Below are 24956 nucleotides of genomic sequence, written 5' to 3' on the forward strand. Positions count from 1 at the left end.
AGGTCATATGGTAGTCATATGAAAATGGGAAGAGGTTGATGAAGGGAAATCAGAGGAGAGGTGACCGATGGAAGGTGGCGGGAATGGAGTGAGATGCATGGAAGTAGGTGTATGAGGCGGGCCACGGGTCAGAGGGAGGCTGGAGAGAGCAACAGAGAAGAAAAGAGAGATGCCAGCCTGAAGTGGCATTTTCTGTCGGCCAGGAACATAAATGTCAGATGCATCCTCCCTCTACCCTCTCAACCTTTCCTTCTTTCAATTCCCCTCACCTCCCTCTCAACCTCCCCCTGCTTCTTCCCCTCCACCTCCTGCTGCCCTTCTCATTGTACCCACCTCTACCTTGCCTCTCTCCATCTCCCAAGAGTAGTGCCAGTGGTAATTTTGCTCGCAGAGACGAGGGAAGGCCATGGAACACATGGAGATGTATGCTGCTCAGTTACCATGGTATCACTGGCCAACAGGAATGGTGCCAAGACCAAGACGCGTATGTGTGTTTGTGTGTGCCTGGGTGTGTGCGGGTGTGAGTGTGAGCGCGAGTGTGCGCTCTTGAGTGCATCTACACGTCTGGGTAATGGGTGTTTAGCAGGCCTGCCAGACTTGTCCCATCAGCCACTGCTCTCCCAGACTACCAGGTTCTCCTGACCCTCTGCGGCAGCCCAAGGACACACTCCTGTCTCTCTAATTAAAACACAACCCTGACAAGCACACCGCACACTCACACACCGCACACACCCTGCAGGTCTGCAGCTTAAAATAACCTTAAAAGGAACAAGCAGGGCCATCATTCCCTACACTCAACACCTCTTCAAAATCCACTCAGTGTTTTCTCACTAGGCGGCTCCCAGGCAGACTGAATCTGCAGGAAGATTTGCAACAACACGCAGCGTCTTCAAATGCAGTGCTCGTTTATTAGAGGAGTCATCAAAGGAGCTGCATTTATTATTGCACGGCCTTTCTGCAACAATAGCACTGCCGCTTTCTCCTTGAAAATAATTGTCTGCAGAACTATTTGCAACCATCAGAAAGCCACAAAGAGGTTTCTGGAAAACTGTCAGTGTTGCTGTGGTTCTACAAAACAGGCAGTTATTTCAGAAGCGCAATGCTAAGTGTCCAATGCATAAAATATGACTGCACATACAGTACATGAGTGGTAAGTAATGTATCTTGCCATACTTTGAGAATTGGCAATGTCTAACCATTCTAACCACAATTAAGCTTACTGTATGTGTTTGCAAATGTATCATTATGCGTAGCCCACATATCTGAGTCTCTTCTGTTTTTGTTGGCAGCATACAACATTAACATTAATGTTATGTATTCCCATAAACCGATGCTAAGGCACGATCTTCCTCTATTTACGGAACAAAGATGACTCTTAGGCGTGCATGCTCACTGCATTATGGGTAAGGAAACTAAGACGCGTGGACATCACATGTGGCACGCAGCATTGAGACAGCCTCTTCACTTCATCTCCACCAGACAATTTAGAATGTTTACTTCCTCGTTAAGCGCATGAGAGACCCTGATGAAGGAATCCCTGGGAAGCAATGGCGTCCTGTCACTGTGGGTAACCACTGCAGCATGATTTAATGGAACTGTCTGTCAGAAGGCCAAACAACAGCCTGTCAACCAACAAGCAGAGGTAACATACACACACACTCACACAAGCACATGCACACAGTGCAAGAAACACAAAGGAGACGGATTGTCAAAAACTCTCACCTCTCTCTCTTGCTCTCTCTGCCTCCCTCTCTCTCTCTCTCTCGCACTCACACACACACACACACACACACACACACACACACACACACACACACACACACACACACACACACAAACACACACACAAACACACACACACACACACACACACACACACACACACACACACACACACACACTCACACACACAATCACACAAAATCCAAAAGAAAAAGCACATATGTCTAAAATGGTTTTGGCAAGAGCTAAGACAGGTGGAGATGAACACAGAAGCGCTCAGAGCACATTCAGAGAAATCAACGGTTAGAAAAATTCACCGGCAGCCCCCCTACCAAGAGAGTGCCAAGGAATTTTTTCGCTGCATCAAGCGGCACAGGTGTTATCAGAGCTGTGTGCAGGAGATCCCGCCAAACAAAGTACTACTGTCATTTCTACAGAAGTAGCAGCGTGGAAATCAACCCAAACAAATGTAATGAATGGTTCACAAAGTATTTAGCAGATTACGCGGAAAACTCTATGCATGATGGGTGCCCAAATCCAAAGCTCATTACATGTGGCACTGCATTAGGAGCTCACAAGCCAGTATACAGACCTATCCCATGGCTCCAGGCTGATTTCTCTCCTCTGCTACCCAGTGAATGAGGTAGAGAGTAATCACATCGGCCAGGCATCGGGCATCTGCTGTAAAACCTTTTCTCTATTGTATATTTCCACCATCATCCCAAAGTGGCAGGACAGAGAGCTCTGATTAGCATCAAAGCCTTTGATTGCCCCACTCAACAATCAGTACTGCTCTCCTGTATGATGCCTGTGCACGTGTGTGTGTGTGTGTGTGTGTGTGTGTGTGTGTGTGTGTGTGTGTGTGTGTGTGTGTGTGTGTGTGAGTGGGGGGGGAGAGAGAGAGAGAGAGAGAGAGAGAGAGAGAGAGAGCGAGAGAGAGAGAGAGAGGAGAAATCATCCAAAAAAATCATACTCAGTGTATCAAAATTACCCCGGAACATATGTGCATTTGCTTGTGTTAAGCCTGCACATGCACTTTAAGCCCTAATGTTTCGAGATTAACCTAAATGGTCTTCTAATATGCCAGTCTCTGAAGCCCACCTTTTGATGTTGCACACTGCAGCACCATCCTCTGGTCTGAACAATTCACTCTGGCCCTGAAAATAGGCTGATTCTTTAAAGAAACCTCTCTCTGTGGCTAAATATGATTAGCTGCAGAGGACATTGTAGCTCTCTCCACAGCTAATACATTTAGTATGGATTGTCTGAGGGGTAAGGATACAGCTAGCGGTGAGATCAATATTCTAAGTCAGAGTCTGTCTGCAGAAGAGGAATCATGCTGGGAGATGGTTAACTGTTCGAAAGCAGCAAATGCTGTCTGGAAGTAGCGAATGCCAGGAATCCCACGGTATTGAACACTTCTTCAAAAGGTAATGCTTAATGCTCAAGCTGGGCGATGGGTTATGTTGATTGTCTGCATCAGGCAAGGAGCTTGTTGAAGATTTGTTGTGGATATGTCTGAGGATAAGAGATTATATAAGTCAAATTTGGATGATTCCTTATGGTCTACAGTGCACCTCTTAAGACCAAAGCCCTGTAGGGCTGATGTCAAAGTGGTGCTCTAAATAGAGAATAGGGTGTCCTTTGAGATAGAGGGGGGGAAAGGACCCAGATTTAAGTGGCTTCATTTGCATGCGTGAATCCCTCACTTAAGCCCATTTGAAACGCACACACGGGCAGCCACAGACACAAACAGACATGCGTGCACCCTCTCACAAATTTCCCAGGCAGGCACACGAATACACACACTTAGCACAGACACATTCTTCCCTCTTTTCCTAGAGTCAGAGGACATTAGCACCGCATCTATTTCTGGAGGCCCATTAAGGCTGTAAAACATTTAAGATCCACACAGAGTGATTCTGACTGTCAGAATGACCCGTTATTTCCCCATTTCTCCTGCTCATGTAAAAGAAGCTGACACAAAGCTTGTGACAGAAACATGTATTTGGTGCCGTTCCGGATTCGGCTGAGTGGGCTGGCACGCCGGCTGGATGGGTGGTGAGGGAGGAAGTGGGGTTGGGTGAGGAGGGAGGAAGTGGGGTTGGGTGGGGAGGGAGGGAGTGTGGTTGAGAAGAGTTAGTAGGTGGAGGGGGTTGGGGGGGGATGTTGCAGTTGTTCGCTCGCCAAATGGGTCCATTTTCCTGAAATGTGAAGCCTGCACTTTCCTGACACGCTATAATAAATCTATCAATTGTGTGTGTGTGTGTGTGTGTGTGTGTGTGTGTGGCGGGGGGGGGGGGGGGTTATGTGTGTGCGCCATGCATGAAGAGGAAATTGGTGACATCTAAATAGGAAATATCCCCTTCCTTTCCCCTCTATGGATGTGACAGTCACAGTAACAGCTAACAGCTCGGCTCACCATAACACAGGGTGGCATATGCCTTATAATGGAAATGCATTGTACCAGTGAGGTACAAACAACAACTCACATGTATGCATAAGTACACGCATATGCACAGACACATAGAAGCTGAAGTGGGATGGGTAGGCAACCTTGTCTGCCTCCCATCTCAAATCTATACATAAATATATCATTTGCTGTCCACTGAGAACTAAATCTATGAAAGCAGCAATGCTAGGCTACTTTAATGTGAAATGACAGGCTTCTAGGCAGCTCTTAGAAGCCTAACAAGCCTGAATAGCCTCTATTTCCAGAGGGGGAGTGCAGAATGTTAGCTTTACTATATATATACTTCATTATTGCACACAACAGTGAACTCCCTCAGCCATTGTTTCATCCACCTCCCATCCGGTCGCTTGTGGTGTGAAAAATAATTTGTTTTGATCCTTTGCTAAGCAATTACTTGTTGCTTAATGTATTTGTACATTTTTAATTCTTCACAGTTTACATTTATGTATACTGTTTCATTGGAGCCCTGAAATGCTAAATTATTGGTCATGGATGTTGGGCTGAATCCTTAGTTTCAGCTCCTACTTAAAAGTAAATTAAACATTTTCAGTTGGTTTTTGAACAATTGCCCAATATGTTTTTTACACTACTGTCTTTCACAGTGAAAAATTCACAGCTCGCAAATTACAAGAATTACCAAAACTTAGCGAAGGTTCATAAAGTTAATGAAATAAGTTTTGTTGGCGAAGGATTACCTTTAATGAGGAAGTCATAGATTGTATTGCATAAAGGGCGATAATAGTTCAATCAATGACAGATAAACAAAGGCTTTTACTGTCTCAGTGTATTCATGTTTTATATTGTAAATTATAGTACAAAAAATACATCATTTTAGATAATAGCATTTAATGACTTTACATGAGCACTTAATGTAATGTGAAAAGTGTAGAAAATACAGAATACAATATTTACAAAGACTTGTAGCTATCGTCTTTATGTTGGTGTGGATTGCTGGGAATGATGTTTGCTGTGTGGGGATCTACCTCTGAGATTTCCGAGCTGATCTAATTTATGGGACATTAATAACCCAATTAAATACATAGAGATAACACTTGTGGTTTAAAGCAGAAGTGTAGATGTATCACCATGTTCCTAACACGCTCCATTGGCGAACACTTCAGAGTGAGACATTGGCTGGACAGTTAAACTAGAGAGGCCTCAAATAATTTTTGGGGATTTATAGCAGCATTAAGAGTGAAATAATCCAGACAATGAAGCTTTTTGTTAATGCTTGACTTGGCTGCCCTTTGTGTCACGTTCCCCATTCTGTCTGCAATTTTATTCACTATAATTAATATCTTAAGACATGTAAGAATAAAGAATTCTTTATCAAGAGATGCCATTATGTTTATCTTTTATATATGAGTTATTATTCCCCAAGAAAACTTATTTTACCCTCTATTTATAAGGTATTTACTGCTATGGACAATATGTTATCTCCAAGGTTTGGCCTACACTTTGGCCAACATTGATCCACACCTTGGTTTTCCCTCATATCTTCCTATGACTTCTCTTCGCTCTCTAAAAAAAAAAGAGCACAAAAGCTTTTCCCTGGAGCACTACCCTATACAGTTACAACTCTACTATTTCTTGTAAGTCATTTGTTGTACTTTCAAATGTACAATTGTGTCCCAAGTGACTGCAATGAACTTTTCAAAATAACATGTCACAAAATTGAGACAACACTGTGATATACTTTTTCCAATATGCAATGGACTTCCTCTACAATCCAGCTCCCACTGTTGACCTGGGGACGGAGTAGACAAACCACATGCTTCTCATTGATATAGCGCTTCTTTTAATTCCATCCCATCCCCTCCACACCCCAACCCCACCACACAGGTGACCCAATAGCCAGTAGGAGTTGCTGACAAGAACACGATCCCACACTGGCTTCCCACCAACAAACATTGTCAGTTATAGTTTGATGGTGTGTTCAGCAAAGCCAGAAGCCCTGCAGGAGTCTCCACGGGCAAGTGCTTGATCCCTCTGGGCCTCCCCCACTCAGTGTGGCACCTTAACCGGCTCACTATTGATTTTCTGTAGGCGACGCAATTACAATTCTGATTATACATTACGTGTAAAGAGGTGGCTGGTCAGCAATAGCACATTGTCACATAAGGAAATCTGATCAGCACACACTCTTCAAGGTGGCCGCAACAGCAATACTCTAATAATTTGAATTTCAGAAAACCTCAGTGAAATGTTTTGCATCACGTTGCTGAATGGAAACAGGACTATACCTGCTCCATGCTGGAAGGTTGCTGCTGTTTCTTAAATTCAGGCTGAACAGGCACCACATGTTCACCTTTACCTATCAGAAAAGTCTTTATGGTGGATCAAAAGGGTATGTATCAAGTCTCATGAGGGCGCCTGTTAAAAACAAAGTTCTTATTGATAAAAAAAAAACCCACTCCGTCCATATGAGTGTGTTCAGTTTTCATGTATTGACTGTGAAAAGGAATTTCCTCACTGAGGATAATGAACTATCTGTCCACTTTACTAAGGTGAAGGGTTGTACCTCCTTTTGTCAATAATATTCGTGTAGATGTGTTTTCTCAGTCAGCTTACTGCAGCACCGGGGACTAGTCAATATCCCACAATGCACCTCTGACCTGTGGGCAAACCTGCCTCACTCTTCCTTTCAACTTCTGATGGTCATTGATTTTCTAGCATGTCCCACTCATATATAAATATTGCAATTGAGGAGATGTGAACAGGAATGTATTTTAAGTAGAGATTAGGGGCTTTTAGTAGATCAGAAAATAGAAAGGAATATTGCAGCTAACTGGCAGACATGGAAGCCTAAAAAGCATTGTAGCGTCCAAAAAAAAATACGAAAGGAAGAATCTGTTGCCGTTGTTATTGTTCTCCTGATCACAACATACACTGTGTAAGTGTGAAGAGTGTTAACTATGGATGCATGATATGTGAGGTGCTATTCTAGGGTGAAAATGTGTGTGTATTAGTGAGAGAAGGCAGTATCTAGGTCTTTGTGATGAATCTGTTTCAGTGGCAAGCAAGGTGCTGCGAGCAGCATGTCGTCTGTTAATTCACATTCGCTGCGGGTGGTTAGAGTCTGTGGCTGATGATACCGGGAGGTGTTGAGAAATGGAGGGACAGAGGAAAGAGAGGCTTGACAAATGAACAAAAGCTATATGTGCAGGGATGATACCTTATGTCAACCGTCGGCAAAACAAAATGTAAGTATAACTATAACTGGAGCTCCCTGGCATTCACTTAAGAAGCCCTGGAGGCTGCACCCAGTAAATAATTGCACAAGAACATACGCTTCAAAACTGCAGTGTACACTACGGCATAAAAAGAATCTGCTTTATGATAGAAATAATTCAGATCAACGTGCTGGAGTGTAAAGCCACTCTATGCTTGTATGATTAAAATTAGCTGAAGCAGCAATCTCAAATGGAGAGGTTTTGATCTCTGAGCCATCATGTCGTCGTTAAAGTATTAACTGATGATTGCAGCCGTGTTTAGTTCAGCAACAATTATTACCTGTGTTATATCCGCACAATCATAACCTTCGTCTGTGATAAACCTTCCCACACAGAGTTGCCTCTCATGGCCATACATTGGTCATGAGTACATTAATCTATAGATTTCTCTCTCTCCCTGTTTTCCCTCTTTGCCTCTGGCCTAACATTACCAGCAATCGTGTATCACCCTGCATTCATTCCACTAATGTAGCACACGCTATCACACACCCCCCCCCCCCCCCCTACTCCTTCTACCTCCCGCTGCCTGAGATATCAGGGGAAATCCATTCATCTAAGACGGTCCAAATGCAAATAACTATTGCATAACCCCCGCCTACTAATGATCACAAAAATAAATAGAATGGCCCTGGGCTCTAATGACAAGAGGATGTAGTTAGTCCACACCAGGAAGATTGATATGTTATTGCTATTTGGATGAATTTGTGTTGTACAGGTTGAAATACAGCTCCAAAACTAGTTTAAAGTTGTTGCAACCCCTCTATTTCCTGTCCTGTAAAGCAGAAAGAACATATACTGCTACATCACCTACATGACATGAATCAGGCATGAAAGCATAATGGTGAGGATTTGACTGAGGGCAACCGGGAGCAAGGACAGACATATGAGATATTACTCTCATTCATTCTTCCTCCCTCTGTTTCCTCCACCTTGTCTGTGAGCTGACCCAGCTCTGGTGCTGACCAAAAAAGACTAGAAAGAAGAACCGCATCCACCTATTGCCAGCCGCATACCCCATTATCTTTCTCTTACTCTGCAGCTACGAGGGTGCACAGCTCATGCTTCCTGAGATGATCATCTCTCAACACATATCACAGGCTAGACTCATTTCTGCCTATTCCCAAATCGTACAGGGGTCTTTCTTCACTCAGGCAGGGCTGCAGTCTTATTCCACCATGGACAGACAAAACAATAGATGAATGTACTGCCACGGACAATAATTGCCCAATCATTGTTTAGCAACCGTAACTATGCACATAAGGCATGGAACTGTAGTAAGAGCGGTACTCAGTGTTTGCAGGGTCATGCAATTTATTGGCCTTCCCGAAACCAAAAACACAAGAGCAAAAGTAAAAATGTTTAAACAGTTGGTCGGCTCTAATGTAAGCTTCAAACGTTAGCATGTCTGGCTAGCTTACTACGTACCGTAGTAGCCTAACCCTGTGTTACTACCAAGCAGGGATGGTACTTAAGTCCGATCTCGAGTCCACTTCAAGTCTTGCACTTGTCTTGGTCTTGAGCCTAGTTGGAGAATTGTCTTGGACTCGACTGTTGAGAACTGGTCAAGTTGTTCCTGACTGCTGATTCAGGATCAGTTGTATAGAACGTTGTCGAAATTCTATGCATTGATTAGTTTGATGTTAAAAGATAGATCATTCTTGTTTCTGGATGCATCGTAACTCCTAAATCACTGTATTAGCATTGGAAAGAAACTATTGCCTATTAGGATCTTGAACAGGACTGGATTTGCTCTGGACTGAAATGTTGAGTTTTTCTTCTTTTTTTTTTTTACACATGACAAGGATGGGTAAAAGTCCCATGTTGACCCATCCACCCCCCAGTCCCCGACCTCCTGCTCATGCAGACTTTGAGACAGGGCTGTGATCCTAATTGACTTTCCATTGGCATTGTTTCCTTGGTACCGGCACCTCATAATGTGGTGTTAAGAGGTCCTGGTCATTTGTCATTTCAGCCAGCAAAATCCCACCTTCCCTGTCAATCCACTGTCACTCTGAAATAAAGGGAAAAAATCCCAAAAAAATAGTCTTAAAAAAAAGAAAAAAAAAGAAATGGGAAGCCTGCTGTTGTCTATTTCTGTCTGAAATCAACCATCATTGTACTGGATATCTGCCACTGTTTTTATTATAAACTATTATGTTTCATGCATAAATGAAAAGCTTGATGGGCATCCTAAGTGGGATGGGGTTATCCTCCTGGAGCAAAAGTGCAGCATAACTTCAACCAGCACACATTAAAAGAAGGCTATTACAAAGGCTACAGTACATAAACACAGGCCATCCCTTGAGCTATATTAAGATCATTCATTCATGATATACCTCACAACTACTTCCACCACCTCCTCATTTACCTGAATTTGATTATGCTCTTTTCTTGCTTTCCTTTTCTAATGATTGCTTGCCATTTCTTTTATTACTATGCTACTTGCAATCATGATGATTCATGTGGATTTCATTTGCTGTTTAAATACAATAGAATAGAAACCCTTTATTGTCATTGTTCAGAATACAATACAGTTTGCACTTATTCCATAGTCAGCTTAAAATGTAAGTTTTAATGTAAATATTTGACACACACACACACACACACACACACACACACACACACACACACACACACACACACACACACTGCATATGCACACACATAAACACTATCTGGAAATGGCATCTGTTTGGACAGTGCTACGCATTCAGTTTTTGTGAAACACTGGCAAGAGCCCTGCATTGGCCATGAGAAGCTTTTCTACTGCAGCAGGGTGACCGGGTGACCAAGCAGCCTCATCCACACACACATCCACATGCACACACGCTTTCAACCGCAGCCACTGCAATGCAAATTCAGTACCACCCCCTCCCCTGACACCACCACCACTCCCTTTTTAAAAGTCACCCATTAAAATGCTCATGCTTTTAGTGACATTTAGAAGCATTTTAAGAAGCTATTTATTTAACAGCATGATTATCTATCTGGTATTAGGGTGATCTATCTAGCAAAGTGATTGGGTGCATTATTAACACCCTTTTCACAGGGGGAAAAAAGAAAGAAGACTCTACTATTTGACGTATTTGTTTTATTTCCCAAATGTACACATTGCAATCCTCGCCAGAGTATGACAGCATATAAATGAATCTTTAGCCCAAGTAGAAAGTGGTCAATCAAACTTGCTATGATGAGCACCAGTGGGCACACACCTATCAGCATTCAACATCCGCTTTCAAAAAATAAAATGCTATAAATAAACATAGCCTGCTTGAATGTTGAGGGCCTTGGGATAATTCCATTTACTGTAAATATGAAGGTGATGTCTTATGCCAATCTGTCATGTCTCATCTTAACAAATGTATCTCTTCAGGCCGGTTTAGTGTTTAGCATGAACATACATCACATCAATGTCACTTGACAAAAGCATACCATTTGTATTGCAGACAGCTTGGATGCAGCCAATGTGTGTGCATCTGTGTGTGTGTGTGTGTGTGTGTGTGGGGGAGACAGAAACAGAAACAGAGGAAAATAAACAGAAACAGAGAAAGAGAAAGGGAGAGAGGACTCTAAGGCGGAGAGAGTAAAGCCAAGGCCTGGAGGAGTTTTTTAGGTATTTACATATGCAGATTCTGGTCACCCCAGATCCCTACCCTCATCAAGAGAAACCAATTAAAACTCTCTTCATTTTAATGTTTACCTTAATTAACTGTAACAATAAATGGCTTTCCAAGTCCTGTTGTGGCTTTTTCAATTAAAAGCTGCCTGTGACAAAGGTTACAATCCAATTCTATAAATCATACAGACAATTCTCAAGTGAGTGGAACAAGTCCATCCCAGGACAAAGTGAACGAGTGAAATAGGTTCATATATCACCTTTTCATTTCATTTCATTTTGGTTTATGAGTCAACCCATAACTCACGTTATTCTCTTTTTTTTTCGTGTGCAGAAGTTTGTACACGACTGAACACTTGCACGTCTCTGTGTTCCTGTATGCGCACACATGGTCATGTGTTTGCGCAGGTGTCCAGCCGTCCAACCAGCAGCACTCGTACTGGTCAGCAGATTGTTGGGTGAGACCCAATGGACCATTAGCTGTCCGTAGCTGCCAGGGCTGAGAGCTGATAATGACAGGTGGTGTACACACCCTGGAGGTCTGACAGGCTCAGGGCACCGTGCCATGTAACAACAGCCTTTACTACTGGCACCATGGCTGTGAAGACAGCCTTTAACACTGGCACAGACACAGCAATGGCAGAAGTTTCCCTGGCAGTAACACGACGGCTGCGTCAGAGGAACAGCTATTACTACAAGCAGTTAAACTAAAATGGCAGCGACTGTTAATGGCTGGGAAACCACTATGCTGCCATTACTATCACTGATATCCTTTTGGCAAATGCATTCAAATCCCTATCCAGGCTCAGATGACAATTCTGATTATCAGAATAACAATGAACCTGTAGGTTTGCTATTTAGATTAGCTTTTTTTCTCAGCAGAAGCCTGCTCCGCGACAGGTCCCATTCATCTGCACAGAGGATGGTATTGTGCAGGATAAAAAGGTCTTGATTGGCTTTTCTTTTCCTTTCTCGGTCATTGTTCAATTAGGCTTTCTAGGTGCCCATTCATAGAATCAGGCATCTTTTCTATATGCCTGCACTGCGACACCGTAGTTAAACTAAAAATTAGGTTTTTCTTTTTCAAATACAAATTCAATTTTCTCCACCCCTCCATGGCAACCATTTCCTTGTCAATCCGGCTGTGTTGTGGCTACATTTTCTACCACCCCTTTAAAATAATATACCCCACTGACCCCTTGCACACACAGGACACAAAACAGCACGAGCATATGTGGGCATCTGAGTGTGTGTGTGTCCATACAGTACAGGCACCCTTGTGTCCTCCGCCCCCTCTCAGCCTCTCTCCCCCAGTGCAGAACACTCTGATTTGCACTAATCTCTCGGTACACTCTCAGGGCTATTGTTCCTTTCTGCTGTGAGCTTATTCATGTGCCACTCACCATGCTCTCCTCTTATTTTAATACTGCAACAGCGCTGGGAGCTAAAAACTGTTTTAAACCAGCTTATTCAACTGTTTAAAAAAAAAAAAAAAAATCAGCTCGCCTCTCACCTCCACTGCTGTGTAGGTGATCGGGGAGTTGTGCTGGATATGTCCGCTTATTACAATAGCAAGTAGCGGTTGGACTCTGTGATGTTTCTATCACACAGTTTATGTATACAGACAGCCTGTAGGCAGCCGGTGGACAACGCAAGATGAAAGCCACGGTTGATGTTCTGATTTGATGACTGTTGCCATGGCAGCTAGATGAGGATTGAGGAGGGGCGTAAGCATTCAGAGAGACAGAACATACAATTATTATAATACTCTCTCTCTCTCTCTCTCTCTCTCTCTCGCTCGCTCTCTCACACACACACACACACACACACACACACACACACACACACACACACACACACACACACACACATGTGTAACTCTCCATCAACCAGCAGTATGGTCCAGTAGGTCTTATTTTGGACCACTGAGCTGTAAAGGTCCATCATTAGAACAACAGGGTGGGGTCCAACATTCTGACAGCTTGTCATGAGCAGAAGCCTGCATGGCTAACTATGTGATGAGACTGCTATTAAAGATAGGACCAAAAACACACACACTGCTCTCTTGCTACAATACGGCACCTGGTGGATTCATGGTAGCTCTTCAGCGTCTCCTGGATAGCTCAACAGGCGGTTCAATAAAAACGGTTTCTGGCTCCAGCGGATGTGTTTATAGCGTTTCCTCTGGCCAAGCATGGCACCAGGGTTAAGTTGATCATCTCTCACTCTAGTAAAATAGCCAGAGGAGTCTGTGTACCACTAGATCAACTCTACAACTTAAAGACCCTAAATGTTACAGCTCAGATGATCGATATGGCACTGAGCAATGTTCTTTACGAGCTAATAGACAAATCCATTCCTGCAAAACCCCTTGGGCTTTGGGAAGGCAAAAGGGAAGTTAGAGTACATGGCTGTTTTTGCCTGGTGTTGCCACTTAGACCTCTGCTTGCACGCACACACAAAAAGGAAAGGTTAGAGGAGATACAAGAATGCAGCTCTGTGTCTGTGCATGTCCATATATGTGGTTGTATAGGCACATCTGCAGATGTCTCCATCTCTGAGGGTATTGTAGTTTCCTGATTTCGCTGAGGAATAGCTGCCAAAAGGAGATTTGTGTCTTCCAACATCAGAAGGAGGAAAAACACATGAAACCCATTTGATTCACGTTGTTTAAATGCTCTTATCTGACACTTTTGGATAAGGGAGCTTACATTAAACATTTGTAATTCCCTCACTATCTAATTAAAAGTCCAGATTGCCTAATATATGTCAGAATTGCATCATAAAGTAGAGAGATCCTGAAATTCTGATTCCCATCTGAAATCTGATTCTGTGAAACACCTGTTGCTATTTCACCAGATTCCATCAGTTCATCTAAATGGTATTCCAAATGTAGCTCTAACACATATCAAATGACTGCTCGCTTAAATTAAAATCAGTATAAAAGCTAAACCTCGCCAGGATTTTCTGATGATGGCTCTCTAATATCCGGTGCAATGTCTTTACTTGCCAGCGAGCCTCTCTGTCTTCCTATCTACTCTCTGCCCTCCCTTTGTCTTTCTTTGTGCCGTATGCTTGCTCATTAAACCGTAAGGTCAGTTTTTCACTCCACTCTCCCACCCTTTGTCTTCACGCCCTTGCTAACCTTTTGCAACACTTACTTGAACACAGCTTGGCCAAACTTGACTGGAAAACTTTGGTACATCATTATAAAAATAATGGACCATGTTTATAAAAGATACGAGGGCCCTCTATGACATTGTGCGGTCCCCAAGCCCCCGAACTACCTGGTTTATAGCCGGCATGTAACATTTATGTTTAAGGTAACATTCATGCTTGTCTTATTTCAAGGCAAGGACAACAGCTACACTGTGAAAAAAAATATTCTAAATGACTTCATTTGAAGGTCTAATAGCAGCAATCTATTTTGGGGCAATATGCCTCATTTAGTGTTGGTAAGACCTGGCAGGCATCTGTACTCTTTTACAGAGTAACATTCACACTCATTCAAGGCAGAAAACATTTGTTTTGCATATCCTTCATTCATTGGAAATTACTGAGGAAAGATGTGAGCATTACTACATTTTGTGCAAAAGCAGTTGGAAAACATTGCACTGAAAACATTTCAAAAATTCTAACAAATGAGGACTTGTGAATGGGGATGTTATCCTCTCAAGTGCATTGTACATTTGTCTTTATATTGTCATAAAAAAGTAGCAAATGTATATCAGAATTTCCCAGAGGATTTTTCTTTGTCTTCACATTACTGGTTTTGTCCAACCAACAGTCCAAATCCCAAATCTTTTCAATTTACAGTAAAAAAAAACCAGCAGATTTTAAGGTTTGACTAGCAAATTGTTGGCAAGATTGCATCCATCCTGGACAATTCCACTGTTGAAAAATTCATATCTAACACAGGAACAAAGGAATTAATATTCAAAAGAAAATTTATTTGAGAAATGAGTGAGCGCAAATCGAATTCAAGAGGCACAACCTGTCAAGTGTAAATACATTCATGTCTGATGACAATTTACAAGGAAGGGACTTGCATTTCTGTTCAAATTAACTTTGTCTCCATTGGTGTTGGATCACATTGTAGGGTTTTAATATTTATTTTGCAACATCCTGCTTTGAAATATTCATCTATCAGCCTGCTGAAAAGAGAATCAAGATAATACTAAATTAAAACTGAATACTAGTGCATTGTTATTCATTCATATTTGTAATGTTTAATGCTGATTTATGTCATTGTGTCCTGCTTTGTTTGCATGTTTGTTTGTACCTATAGTAATTATACAGTGTCACTGCCCGGTCAGATCAACAGATGTGGGCTAACCTGTCTTGATGCAGAGGGATTACACCCATACAAAACCACTTTCAAAAAGCTTGATTGCTAATTTGGGAACTATAAATGTTTGAGGCAATTTGAAAACCATTATCTGCAGTGTACTTTATATGGCAGAAATGGAACACTCAAACCTTTCTAGTGTATTAATTTAGCACTGGGATCAGACAGTTATAAGGAAGTTGTCAAGTTTTTAAAACAAAATAATGGACGTCCTGCGGCCAATCAGAATCAAGTGCTTACTCAGGCCACGGTAATTACACAGATATTTGCCTTTTAGCACAGAAAGTTATCTACCATAATGAGTGATAGAGCCTTTCATTGGATGGCTGTTTGCAGTTGCCTTCAAACCCTTTCAGCTCGGAGGACGATGTATGAAAAGTGCAGTCATGTAAAAACCAGGAGGCTGTTTGCTATGCCAATGTGTCAATCCCAAAAGTGGAGGGAAAAAAAGATAAACTAAAAAGAGAGAAAAGCCTTGAGTAAATCTGCAACTGATTAAACTCATGAAAAAGCGGCCAATTCATTAGCATCTCATTATTAGGACAGTGTTGTAACCCAGATAATAAAGCTATGTAGCTTTTAAAAAATCATTCCTCTCTCTGTCTCTCTCTCTCTCTCTCTCTCTCTCTCTCTCTCTCTCTCTCTCTCTCTCTCTCTCTCTCTCTCTCTCTCTCTCTCTCTCTCTCTCTCTGTCTCTCTCTGTCTCTCTCTCTCTCTCTCTCTGTCTCTCTCTCTGTCTCTCTCTCGCTCTCTCTCTGTCTCTCTCTCTCTCTCTCTCTCTGTCTCTCTCTCTCTCTCTCTCTCTCTCTCTCTCTCTCTCTCTCTCTCTGTCTCTCTCTCTCTCTCTCTCTCTCTCTCTCTCTCTCTCTCTGTCTCTCTCTCTCTCTCTCTCTCTCTCTCTCTCTCTCTCTCTCTCTCTCTCTCTCTCTCTCTCTCTCTCTCTCTCTCTCTCTCATCAGCATTTATTTCCATTTTGCACTTCAATCATTGTCATTGCAAATAAATAATTTGAATATAGGAATAGTTATTTACTAGATATAGACATTTAGAGAATTGCAGTACACGTATTTGCTTTCTTTGTGAGAGTTAATCAATTCCACTCTCATGTATGTACGTTAAATATGAAGAATGGAAGCGAGGGGAAGAAGCTAGCTGGGCTCTCTCTCCATAGTTCAAAAATATGGCTACCAACACCTCTGAAGCTTACTAATTTGCACTAAACATTTTGTTGAATTCGAACAAAAACGGTGCTGTAAAAACAATTTGCCACAGTGACTTCTTGAAACCTTGTCACAGCGAGGTTGCCAGACAACTAGCGGGGATGCTACACAGAGGTGCTGGGCGGATGGATAAACTGTTCCTAAAGAGATAATTATACCACGCAACTTCCTCTAGAAGCATAAATTGTCATCTTTACATTTCACGTCTGTGTACAGATTAAACAAACAAGATACAACTAGCTAGTGAGGTTAGCTAATGTCTCCCTTCCTCCATTCGTTATGCTAATATGCTAATCACCTCCGAGCTCTCCATACATTACAGACAGACATGAGAGTGGTAGCCTATCGATTTTCTCATCTAACTCTCGCCAAGAATATTTCCAAAAATGTAGAACTATTCCTTCAGTATTTAGCATTAGCATAACAGTAGCAGCATTTGTGTGTATCCACTTATATACACACTAAATGGTAAATGGACTGCATTTATATAGCACTTTACAATTTTGCCTCTCATTCACCCATTAACACACACATTCATACACCGATGGAAGCGGAGCTGCCATGCAAGGTGCTGGCCTGCTCAACGGGACCAACTTGGGGATCAGTTTCTTGCTCAAGGACACGTCAACATGCGGTGATCGAACCACCAACCTATTGATTAAAGACGACCCGCTGTACCTCATGAGCCACAGCTGGCCAAAGTACTGTTTGTCCCTGAGCCCCCAATCAGATCTTAATGCTAAAGCATAAACTAAAGGTTGTGCTTTCAGCTTTGGGGCAACAGTTTGTAAATATGATCCATATGATCTCTATGTCCATATTTCTGGCCACATTGTGTATGTGTGTGCGTATGCCTGACAGCCGTAAACTCTAGCTGAACTACACCTTGTCTTTCTACTGACAATCTCCTTTGTTCTAACAGTGTACTGTCGTCAATTTGGGGTGTTGATGTTTTCCTGAGTTTGTCAGCAGGTCTGACTGGTGCTCGAGAACGCCTACAGCCTTCCTCAAGGGAGGTGTCACAGTTGGACATGCACCCCATAGCGCCCCCCACCTCCCCCCAACAAACCCATCACACACACACTCACACACACACACACACACACACACACACACACACACACACATGAAAGAGAGTAGAGGCAGCCATCTGTGCAAACATGGCTTTACACACAAACTGAGTCTCTTAGTCCTTTACTCTTTCTTAATCTGTCTCTCCCGCTCGCTATTTTTCTCACACTCAAATCCACACAAACACACACCACCCACAAACACACACACTGACTAAATTGACTTGTCAGCTTCAATCAGACCAGGAACAAAAGGATTCCTGTCAGTTTGAAGCTTACATCATTAATGGGTTTGGGAGGGGGCGAGCTCTGAAGACAAAGGGAGTGCAAGGTCGCCCCGACTTAAAATGCACTTTCATTTTGGCAGGAACGTTAGCTTTTTGATTTCAGCCCCTTTCCGCCGACATCTTTTTGCGAGTGGCTCTAACTTTCATTATCACTCGGAACAGAGGGGCGTGTGAGACTTTGTTGTGCTGATGGAGAGAAATGTGACATCCATAATGCATTTCCTATTAGAGGATGCCACGCATGGGCACACCTGGCCACGTGTCGGTGGGAGATGGACAGGGAGAGGATGAGTATAAATGGGCTGTTGGTGGTGGAGAGGGGAAAAAAAGGTTGCCAAGTAAAGCTACCAATGCAATAGAGAACACAGGAGAGGAGCCAAAGGAAGAACATGTTCATGAGAGTAATCGTGTCAAGGTTTGGAGAGCCATAGGACATACTGTACAGCTCCTACTGTGACATATGAAATCCACACATAAACCAGCTTTCCTGGTGCATTGTAGCAGTAAAACCAAATGCTTTGAACATTTAAATCCTCTCCTCTCACTTCTTTGACTTCATCCCTCCTCATTTGCTTCTGTTTCCTCTGCCGCATGCCCATCTGCTTCCCCCTTTTGCAGCATTCATTCTGACCCTGGGTAAAGATGGAGTCCCTCATCTCAAATGGTAATAACTTTGGTCCATATGCACACAGCCATCACAAATTGATTACTGTGTAATGCTGCAAGCACTCCCACTCTCTCACTCTCTTCTCTTCCATCTTGTGATTTTGACTCCATCTCCAATCCGGCTGCCATTAAACAGCACCCCTGGGTGCATCCAAACATACACAAGCACATCCTAAACTCTCTGATTCCCTCTGGCTTGCTGATCCTTCTCCTCCCCTGTCTCAGTCCTCTACCTCTCGCACCATCTTTGTCTAACTGTCACTCGAAACCAGCTTCTCCTTCACCTGTTTTACCCTCAACCACTCATTCGCTTTTATTCTCATTCTAATTATACCATTACATTACCATTTCTGTTCTCTCATTTGCATATTTCGCTCTCCCTGTCTCTTATTCTTCCCCTCTGTAATTCTCTTTTTTTCCCCCTCTCTGTCTTTCTCTTTCACCCTTCCTTTTCTCAGCCACTGAATACGTTCCACCTTTTTTGCGGCAAATAAACAGACAGTGCCCTTGGGGATGAGTTGGAGAGCTCTGTCTTTGTTTGTGTGTACCTCTAACTCTCCATCTGCGGGGAGCCAAGCCAAGCCCAGCAGTGCAAGACAGATAGCTGGCACCATCCCAGGCTCTTCTCTAGTTGGCCCCATGTCTTCACCTCCGCCTCTCAACTTCTCCTTCCTTCCAGGCTAGTCTTCCCACAGAGGCGGTTGTCAGAAAGCCAGTCAGGTACTGTAGATGCCCGACCCCTACTATTCATTTTCCTCCCAGCCTTAAACCAAAATCTGCCTCAGCTTCCAATAGATATTCATTCCTTTATGTTGATGTTCGTCACCGGACTTTCCTCGGGCTCCATCCCCAGTTCAGAGACTAAGTAACCAATTTACATTTTCACATTTTCTGTATTTAGCCACATCAAAAAGCTTTCAAAGAGAGAGGAACTTAAGCATTAGCATTATTTCAAAAACTGAGAGTATCAATCACGTAATTGCCTGAGGCTGTAATTTAAACTTTGAAGAGTTATTATGTTATATGTTGTTTTTCGTTGTGTTACATAGTGAAAAAATATCTTCTCTTAATAATATGAGACTGTAAGGATGTAACTGAAATACAGTCACACACAAGTAGCCTGACTTCAGCACATGCTGCATGTTACTTACATGCACATAAATTAATCATCAGAAGGGGAACTGCATAATCTGCTAAGCTTAAATCTCCCCTGGGCGTTTTGCATAGTGATGGACAAAGTGGATTGAGAAGATATAAATATTTTACTCACCATTGTCAGGCTCGGACTTCCTGTCATGCTCAGTGTCAGTGAGAGACAGGGCCGAGTTGGCGCGGCTCGTGAGGCAAGAGCTCTGCTCGGACTTCAGGCCGCGCATCCACATGTGCTGCAGGCCGTGAGCAGGAGAGGGGTCCACTTCGGGCTCAGTGTCCACGTCCGAGCCCACGCCCAGGGAGTAGCGGCTGTGGGCGTGAGCGGCCGGTCCAGAGCACAGCGCTTCCTCTTCCTCCTCCTGATGCTGCTGCTGCTGCTGCTGTTGGTGGATGTGGTACTCTGGGCTCCTCATCTGCCCAGCCTTGCAAAAGTCTAAATCTAAAAGAAGGAGGAGAGACATGCAGATTGAGATCATCATAGGACGTAGAGCTGTAAAGCCTCTAATACCGGCCATGTGTTTTTATTTGCTTCAGCAACTAAGCTGACCAGGTGTTTGTCAGAGGCAGGAATTTAGAAGCCACACACCAAACACCTCCCAAATTATGTCAAGAGACAGGCTGTTATTTGAGCAAGCATTTATTACAAGCTTCGCAGCAGAAGTCCAAATCAAAATGCCACCCTCGATTTTGCTTAACCATTTGCAGTGAAGCTATATCCTGTTCGGGCTTCCTGATGTGTGTGTTATCTGGCTCGAGATGTATTGAACTGCTGCTCAAACAGAGCACTGATCTCATCTATATTCTCCTTGGTAGGGTGAAGAGATCAGATAAAGATCAAACCTTATTAATATTGACTCAGACTGAGGGAAAAATTGAGCCTCATGTGCTTTCAGGTATTAGAATGCCCTCCAATCCTGAGCATCAACTGTATCTGAGAACATCAGATATACTGTGTTAGTCCTCTGGTTACACTTCAATTCAATTCAATTCAATTCAATTGAGCTCCACCTTTTTTTCCCCTGCAGAGGCAGTTGAGTATATTTTCTTCCTCACCATCTCAGCTTTCTGTTTAGAAAGTGGAAGTGATGGAATAAAAAAAATAAAAAAACAAGGCATAAATTGAAATATATAACGATACTACTGCAGCTTGGTACCATATTTACTCCACTAAAAGTTGAGTTTTATTTTTACCAAATTGAGTTTAAGCCTGTAATTATTTCTGTAATTATTTTTCTTATTCAAATTTCGCCATATTGACTTTATTTCACGTCCTTTGTTTTTAATTGTATTTATATTTCCTGTAAATTAGGTTCTAGTGACCTGGTGAGGTTTCGCTATAAGCCCCCCCACGGGTTTCTGACCTCTCCAGCACACACTTTTTTTCTCTTTCTATGTGAAAGAGCTATGTTGCGATGTATGTTGTATTGTTATATTTTTTTTTAATGAATGTGTGCAACAATAAACAAACAAACAAACAAACAAAAGAATTCAGGGAAGAAAGACTTTGTCCTCGTCTCACTCAGTGCAGTTAATATGTGTGTTAGGTCGGCTCCTTTGAACACGAAGCACAGTGTTTCAATAAGAGCCACAGTCCTGTTGACCACTCCATTGACCAGCGATGTGTCCTGCTGTGGCTGTTTGATGAGGTCAAGACCAACTGTGGCTCACACACTGTTCTGCTGGAATTAAACCGGCACAAGATTGGTCACCACTACACACTACTGTTTAGTTCAAATTGGCTGCAAGAGGGCAATTCAGGAGCAAATAGGCTATTTCCCCCAGCAAGAAACATGGATAGACTGTAAACTGAAAAACTGTCGAACCATTTCATTTTAAAACAAATATTTAATACAAGAAAAGATTGTAGTAGGTGATCAGAGGGCAAATCATTTTTTGAATAACTTCCTATGTCCTGCCATTACAGTCAGCTGCTCATGGCTCACTTCAGAGAAAAATGTACTATGTATATATTTAACACTTCTTTCACTCAGTGTTGTAAGCAAAAATCAGGATAGCTGCCAAAACCGTGTGGCTCATAATTTCACTGTTCTGCAGTCCTGGATGTAATGGAAAACAAACACATCTAAGTGGGCGACCTAAACCTAAAAAATGGCTTGTGCTAATTTAATTTTCACACAATATCAACTGACAACTGTCAGATTTGTGTTGAAAATGTTGTTGTAGTGTTCCTACATAGAAAAATGGGACGAATGGGGCCAGGCTAACGGAGGTCCAGCAGCTCATTTTTGCCCTTATTATTATTATTATTATTATTATTATTATTATTATTATTATTATTATTATTATTATTATTATTATTATTATTATTATTATTATTATTATTATTATTATTATTATCGTGCACTCTTGGCAATAAGCTTTATGAACAACATTAGTGTTGAGTTGTGTCTCTCATGCAACGTTTAGGCTGCCCTACCCTGTGATTGGTCAAAGTAGTTGGGGCCATACATAGCCTGAGAGGAAGAACCTTTTATTTTTTAGTCTGGGTTTAAAATATACTTCAATTTCCTCTGCATGTTTTACAGGTAAAATACTACCTGTAACGGTTGGACTACTGTTATTGTGGAACGCATGATAATCTATTTCATCATAAGGTGTTTTTGCCTTGATTGATATAAATCACATTCACATAGTTGTATTTTTGTCTTACTTTATTGTGTCCCCCCCGTAAATCTGGAACCAAAGCTATGCCCTTGTGTTAACCCACATGTATGTAAGAGTTCTAAATAATTTAAACATGTATATACTGAAACTCATTCCTGTTTTTGTAAAGGAAATAGGAGTGTGAATGGATTGATCTGAGTTAATTAACAGGCACAAAAAAATATATTGTGGTTAGCGGTCTGAAGAGTGCTGAAGATTGATCGTGCAGCTGTGGATCTATCCGTATATCTATTCAATGGACAGAGAGCATGTGTAACATTTGGGTAAATTAACAGCTGGAAGAAGAGAAGGAAGGAAAGGAAGGGAGGAGAGGGCAAGATGTGACGGTTTAAAAGATGAAGGAAAATATGAAGAACATGGGCGGGGAATTAGAGGAGAAACAAATTGGCTGATCTTTGTCAGGAACACCGTAATCCATTAAAAACGTCACTGGAGGCAATGTCCCCCCTTAACAGTTGGTTACTTAGGTAGGGTATGCTATATATAACTCTGTTGCCCAAAGATGAACAGATGTGCTTTGCAGAACCGGCTGCCGTTGACATTTCAAAGGCTGCTTTGGGGCAACTTTTGCACCTTACCATATGACACTGATGGCAGGGGATGTTGTTTGTTATGGAAACAGAAAGGCCGTAACTGTTGAAAAAGCCAAGTGCTCTTTGACACCACAATGCTGTGGAAGACTTGATGATGACTAATGGCCCTCGACAAGTCGCTGCATGGCGAACAATACGACAAAATCCATAGAAGGTGGCATTCAAACTACAAAATCCCCGGAGCAGCTTCCTTGTCAGGAGTTGTAACTGTTGTGAATGGCTAATGTTTCTTGTTATCATGGTGGGTAGGTCTTGCAGAGTAGCAGGAGGTTGGGGTAGCAAGGAGAGTATCTATTGATCACTATGAACCCTGCACAGCGGCGCAGTCCTGATGAGGTGCGGCTTCTCTCTTAACACCACACATGGCCTGCATAAAGCCCATCCATCACAGTACGCGCTGGCCCATTTCTCCTCCTGTCATCGGCAGGGAAGAATTTTTCGGTGTGTACGTGTCAGCGTGCGTCTGTATGTGTGCCTATGTCCGCATGTGTCTGTAGCTGTGAGTGTGTGTGTAATGAAGGGCGGTGTTACACCCCAGGTGAGGCCAGAGAGGTTTGGGGTTGACCTAGTTTAGCTGTGGGAGAGAAATATCACCTCCGTGGAGAAGAGGTAATTGGCTGCCTCCGACTGTCCTTCTGGCTCATTGTGGACTGTAATAGGTAATTCACCAAGGTCCTTTTAAAGACCTCAGAGTGTGCGTCTTTGTGCGTGCATGTGTGTGTGTCTACCATATGTGTGCCAGTATCCATTTGTACAGTATTGATGCAACTGTGGATTTATATTTTCAGGTAAACACATCCAGTCTAAGCCTGCCCTGTGCGTGGTACCTGGCTGTGGTTGGCTGTAGTTGCTCTGTCTTTCCCGGTGTGATCCGAGGGTGAGGCGTAGCTCATGCGTGTAGTCGGGCAGGGTTTCGCGGGAAGTGTAGGAGCGGTGGTGGGCGCGGCCGTCCTCGCTCTCGTCAGACGAGCTGGTGTAGGACATCTCCATCTCATGGCGCCCCTTAGACAATGGCTGGTAGGGTTTACTGTCCATCTCCTCCATGGCTTGTAGGGCTCCACTTAGTCACTCAGCACAGCCACAGCACAGAGCACAGAGTCTGGAGGTGAGAAAAATGGCGGGGAAAGGGGGAAAGTGAGGGAGGCAGGAAAGGACAGCAGGGAGGAAGAAGGATGGGCCAGTGGAGGAAAATGAAGGGATAGAGGAGAAAAATAGAAGACTGTTATTGACCACAGTGGAACAATATTGCAACATCTGCTCATTCCAATTACAGCGGACATTCATAAAAAGTATTTGGCTTCTTTCATATTTCACACCAAAGGTTAGTTCCAAATCAATACGCTCAGAAGGGGCCACGATACAGGCCATTATGTCCGGATGTGTTTGAAGAGAAATTTGCCAAAATCAAGCACAGCTCTCCGTTCTGTCAGTTTTCTCCAGCTACTGTAGGCTGTATCTCTCTTTTACAGACAGCTATTGACAAGTTGCGGATAAATCAACAAATTTGTAACCAAGCCCCTACGTCTGTCACTGTCATTAAACACTGTGACTCACCAGATTCCAAAGTAATGATGAAACACTATCAGACACCAGTCTTTACAGAGTCATTGCCCTTCCAAATGGAGTAATGATAAATCCACTCCATTCAGCTCAGATTATTTTGTTCTTCTCTCAACCACATCAAAATCTATTTCTGAAGACGTCCGGCACAATATGCTTATACCGCCATATCTAATGATTGATTGGGACAACGATTAGAGCACAGAAGAAGTGATTAGAAAATACTTCATTCATATTAGTTCTCTTTTACCGTGCCCTGCCCTAGGCCTTTCCAGCCTATTTCCTGCAGATATAAAGCTTCTAAATGGAGCTTGAGAGGGTCATTGCTCAT

The 24956-nt window shown here is 42.7% G+C and overlaps 1 protein-coding gene across 1 annotated transcript in view; it reads right to left on the reverse strand.

The window, feature by feature from the left end:
- The window catches only part of tenm1 (teneurin transmembrane protein 1), a 171899-nt gene extending 147790 nt beyond the window's left edge, over positions 1–24109 (reverse strand). Inside the window, exons 1-2 of the mRNA XM_078261227.1 lie at positions 23893–24109; positions 19906–20226 (exon numbers count right to left, since the gene is read on the reverse strand). Coding sequence (XP_078117353.1) covers positions 19906–20226; positions 23893–24109 — 538 coding nt within the window. The remainder of the gene's footprint in view (positions 1–19905; positions 20227–23892) is intronic.
- Between the last annotated feature and the right edge of the window lie 847 nt (positions 24110–24956).

Source organism: Sander vitreus, chromosome 10, assembly GCF_031162955.1.
Source record: "Sander vitreus isolate 19-12246 chromosome 10, sanVit1, whole genome shotgun sequence".
Taxonomy (NCBI): Eukaryota; Metazoa; Chordata; class Actinopteri; order Perciformes; family Percidae; genus Sander; species Sander vitreus.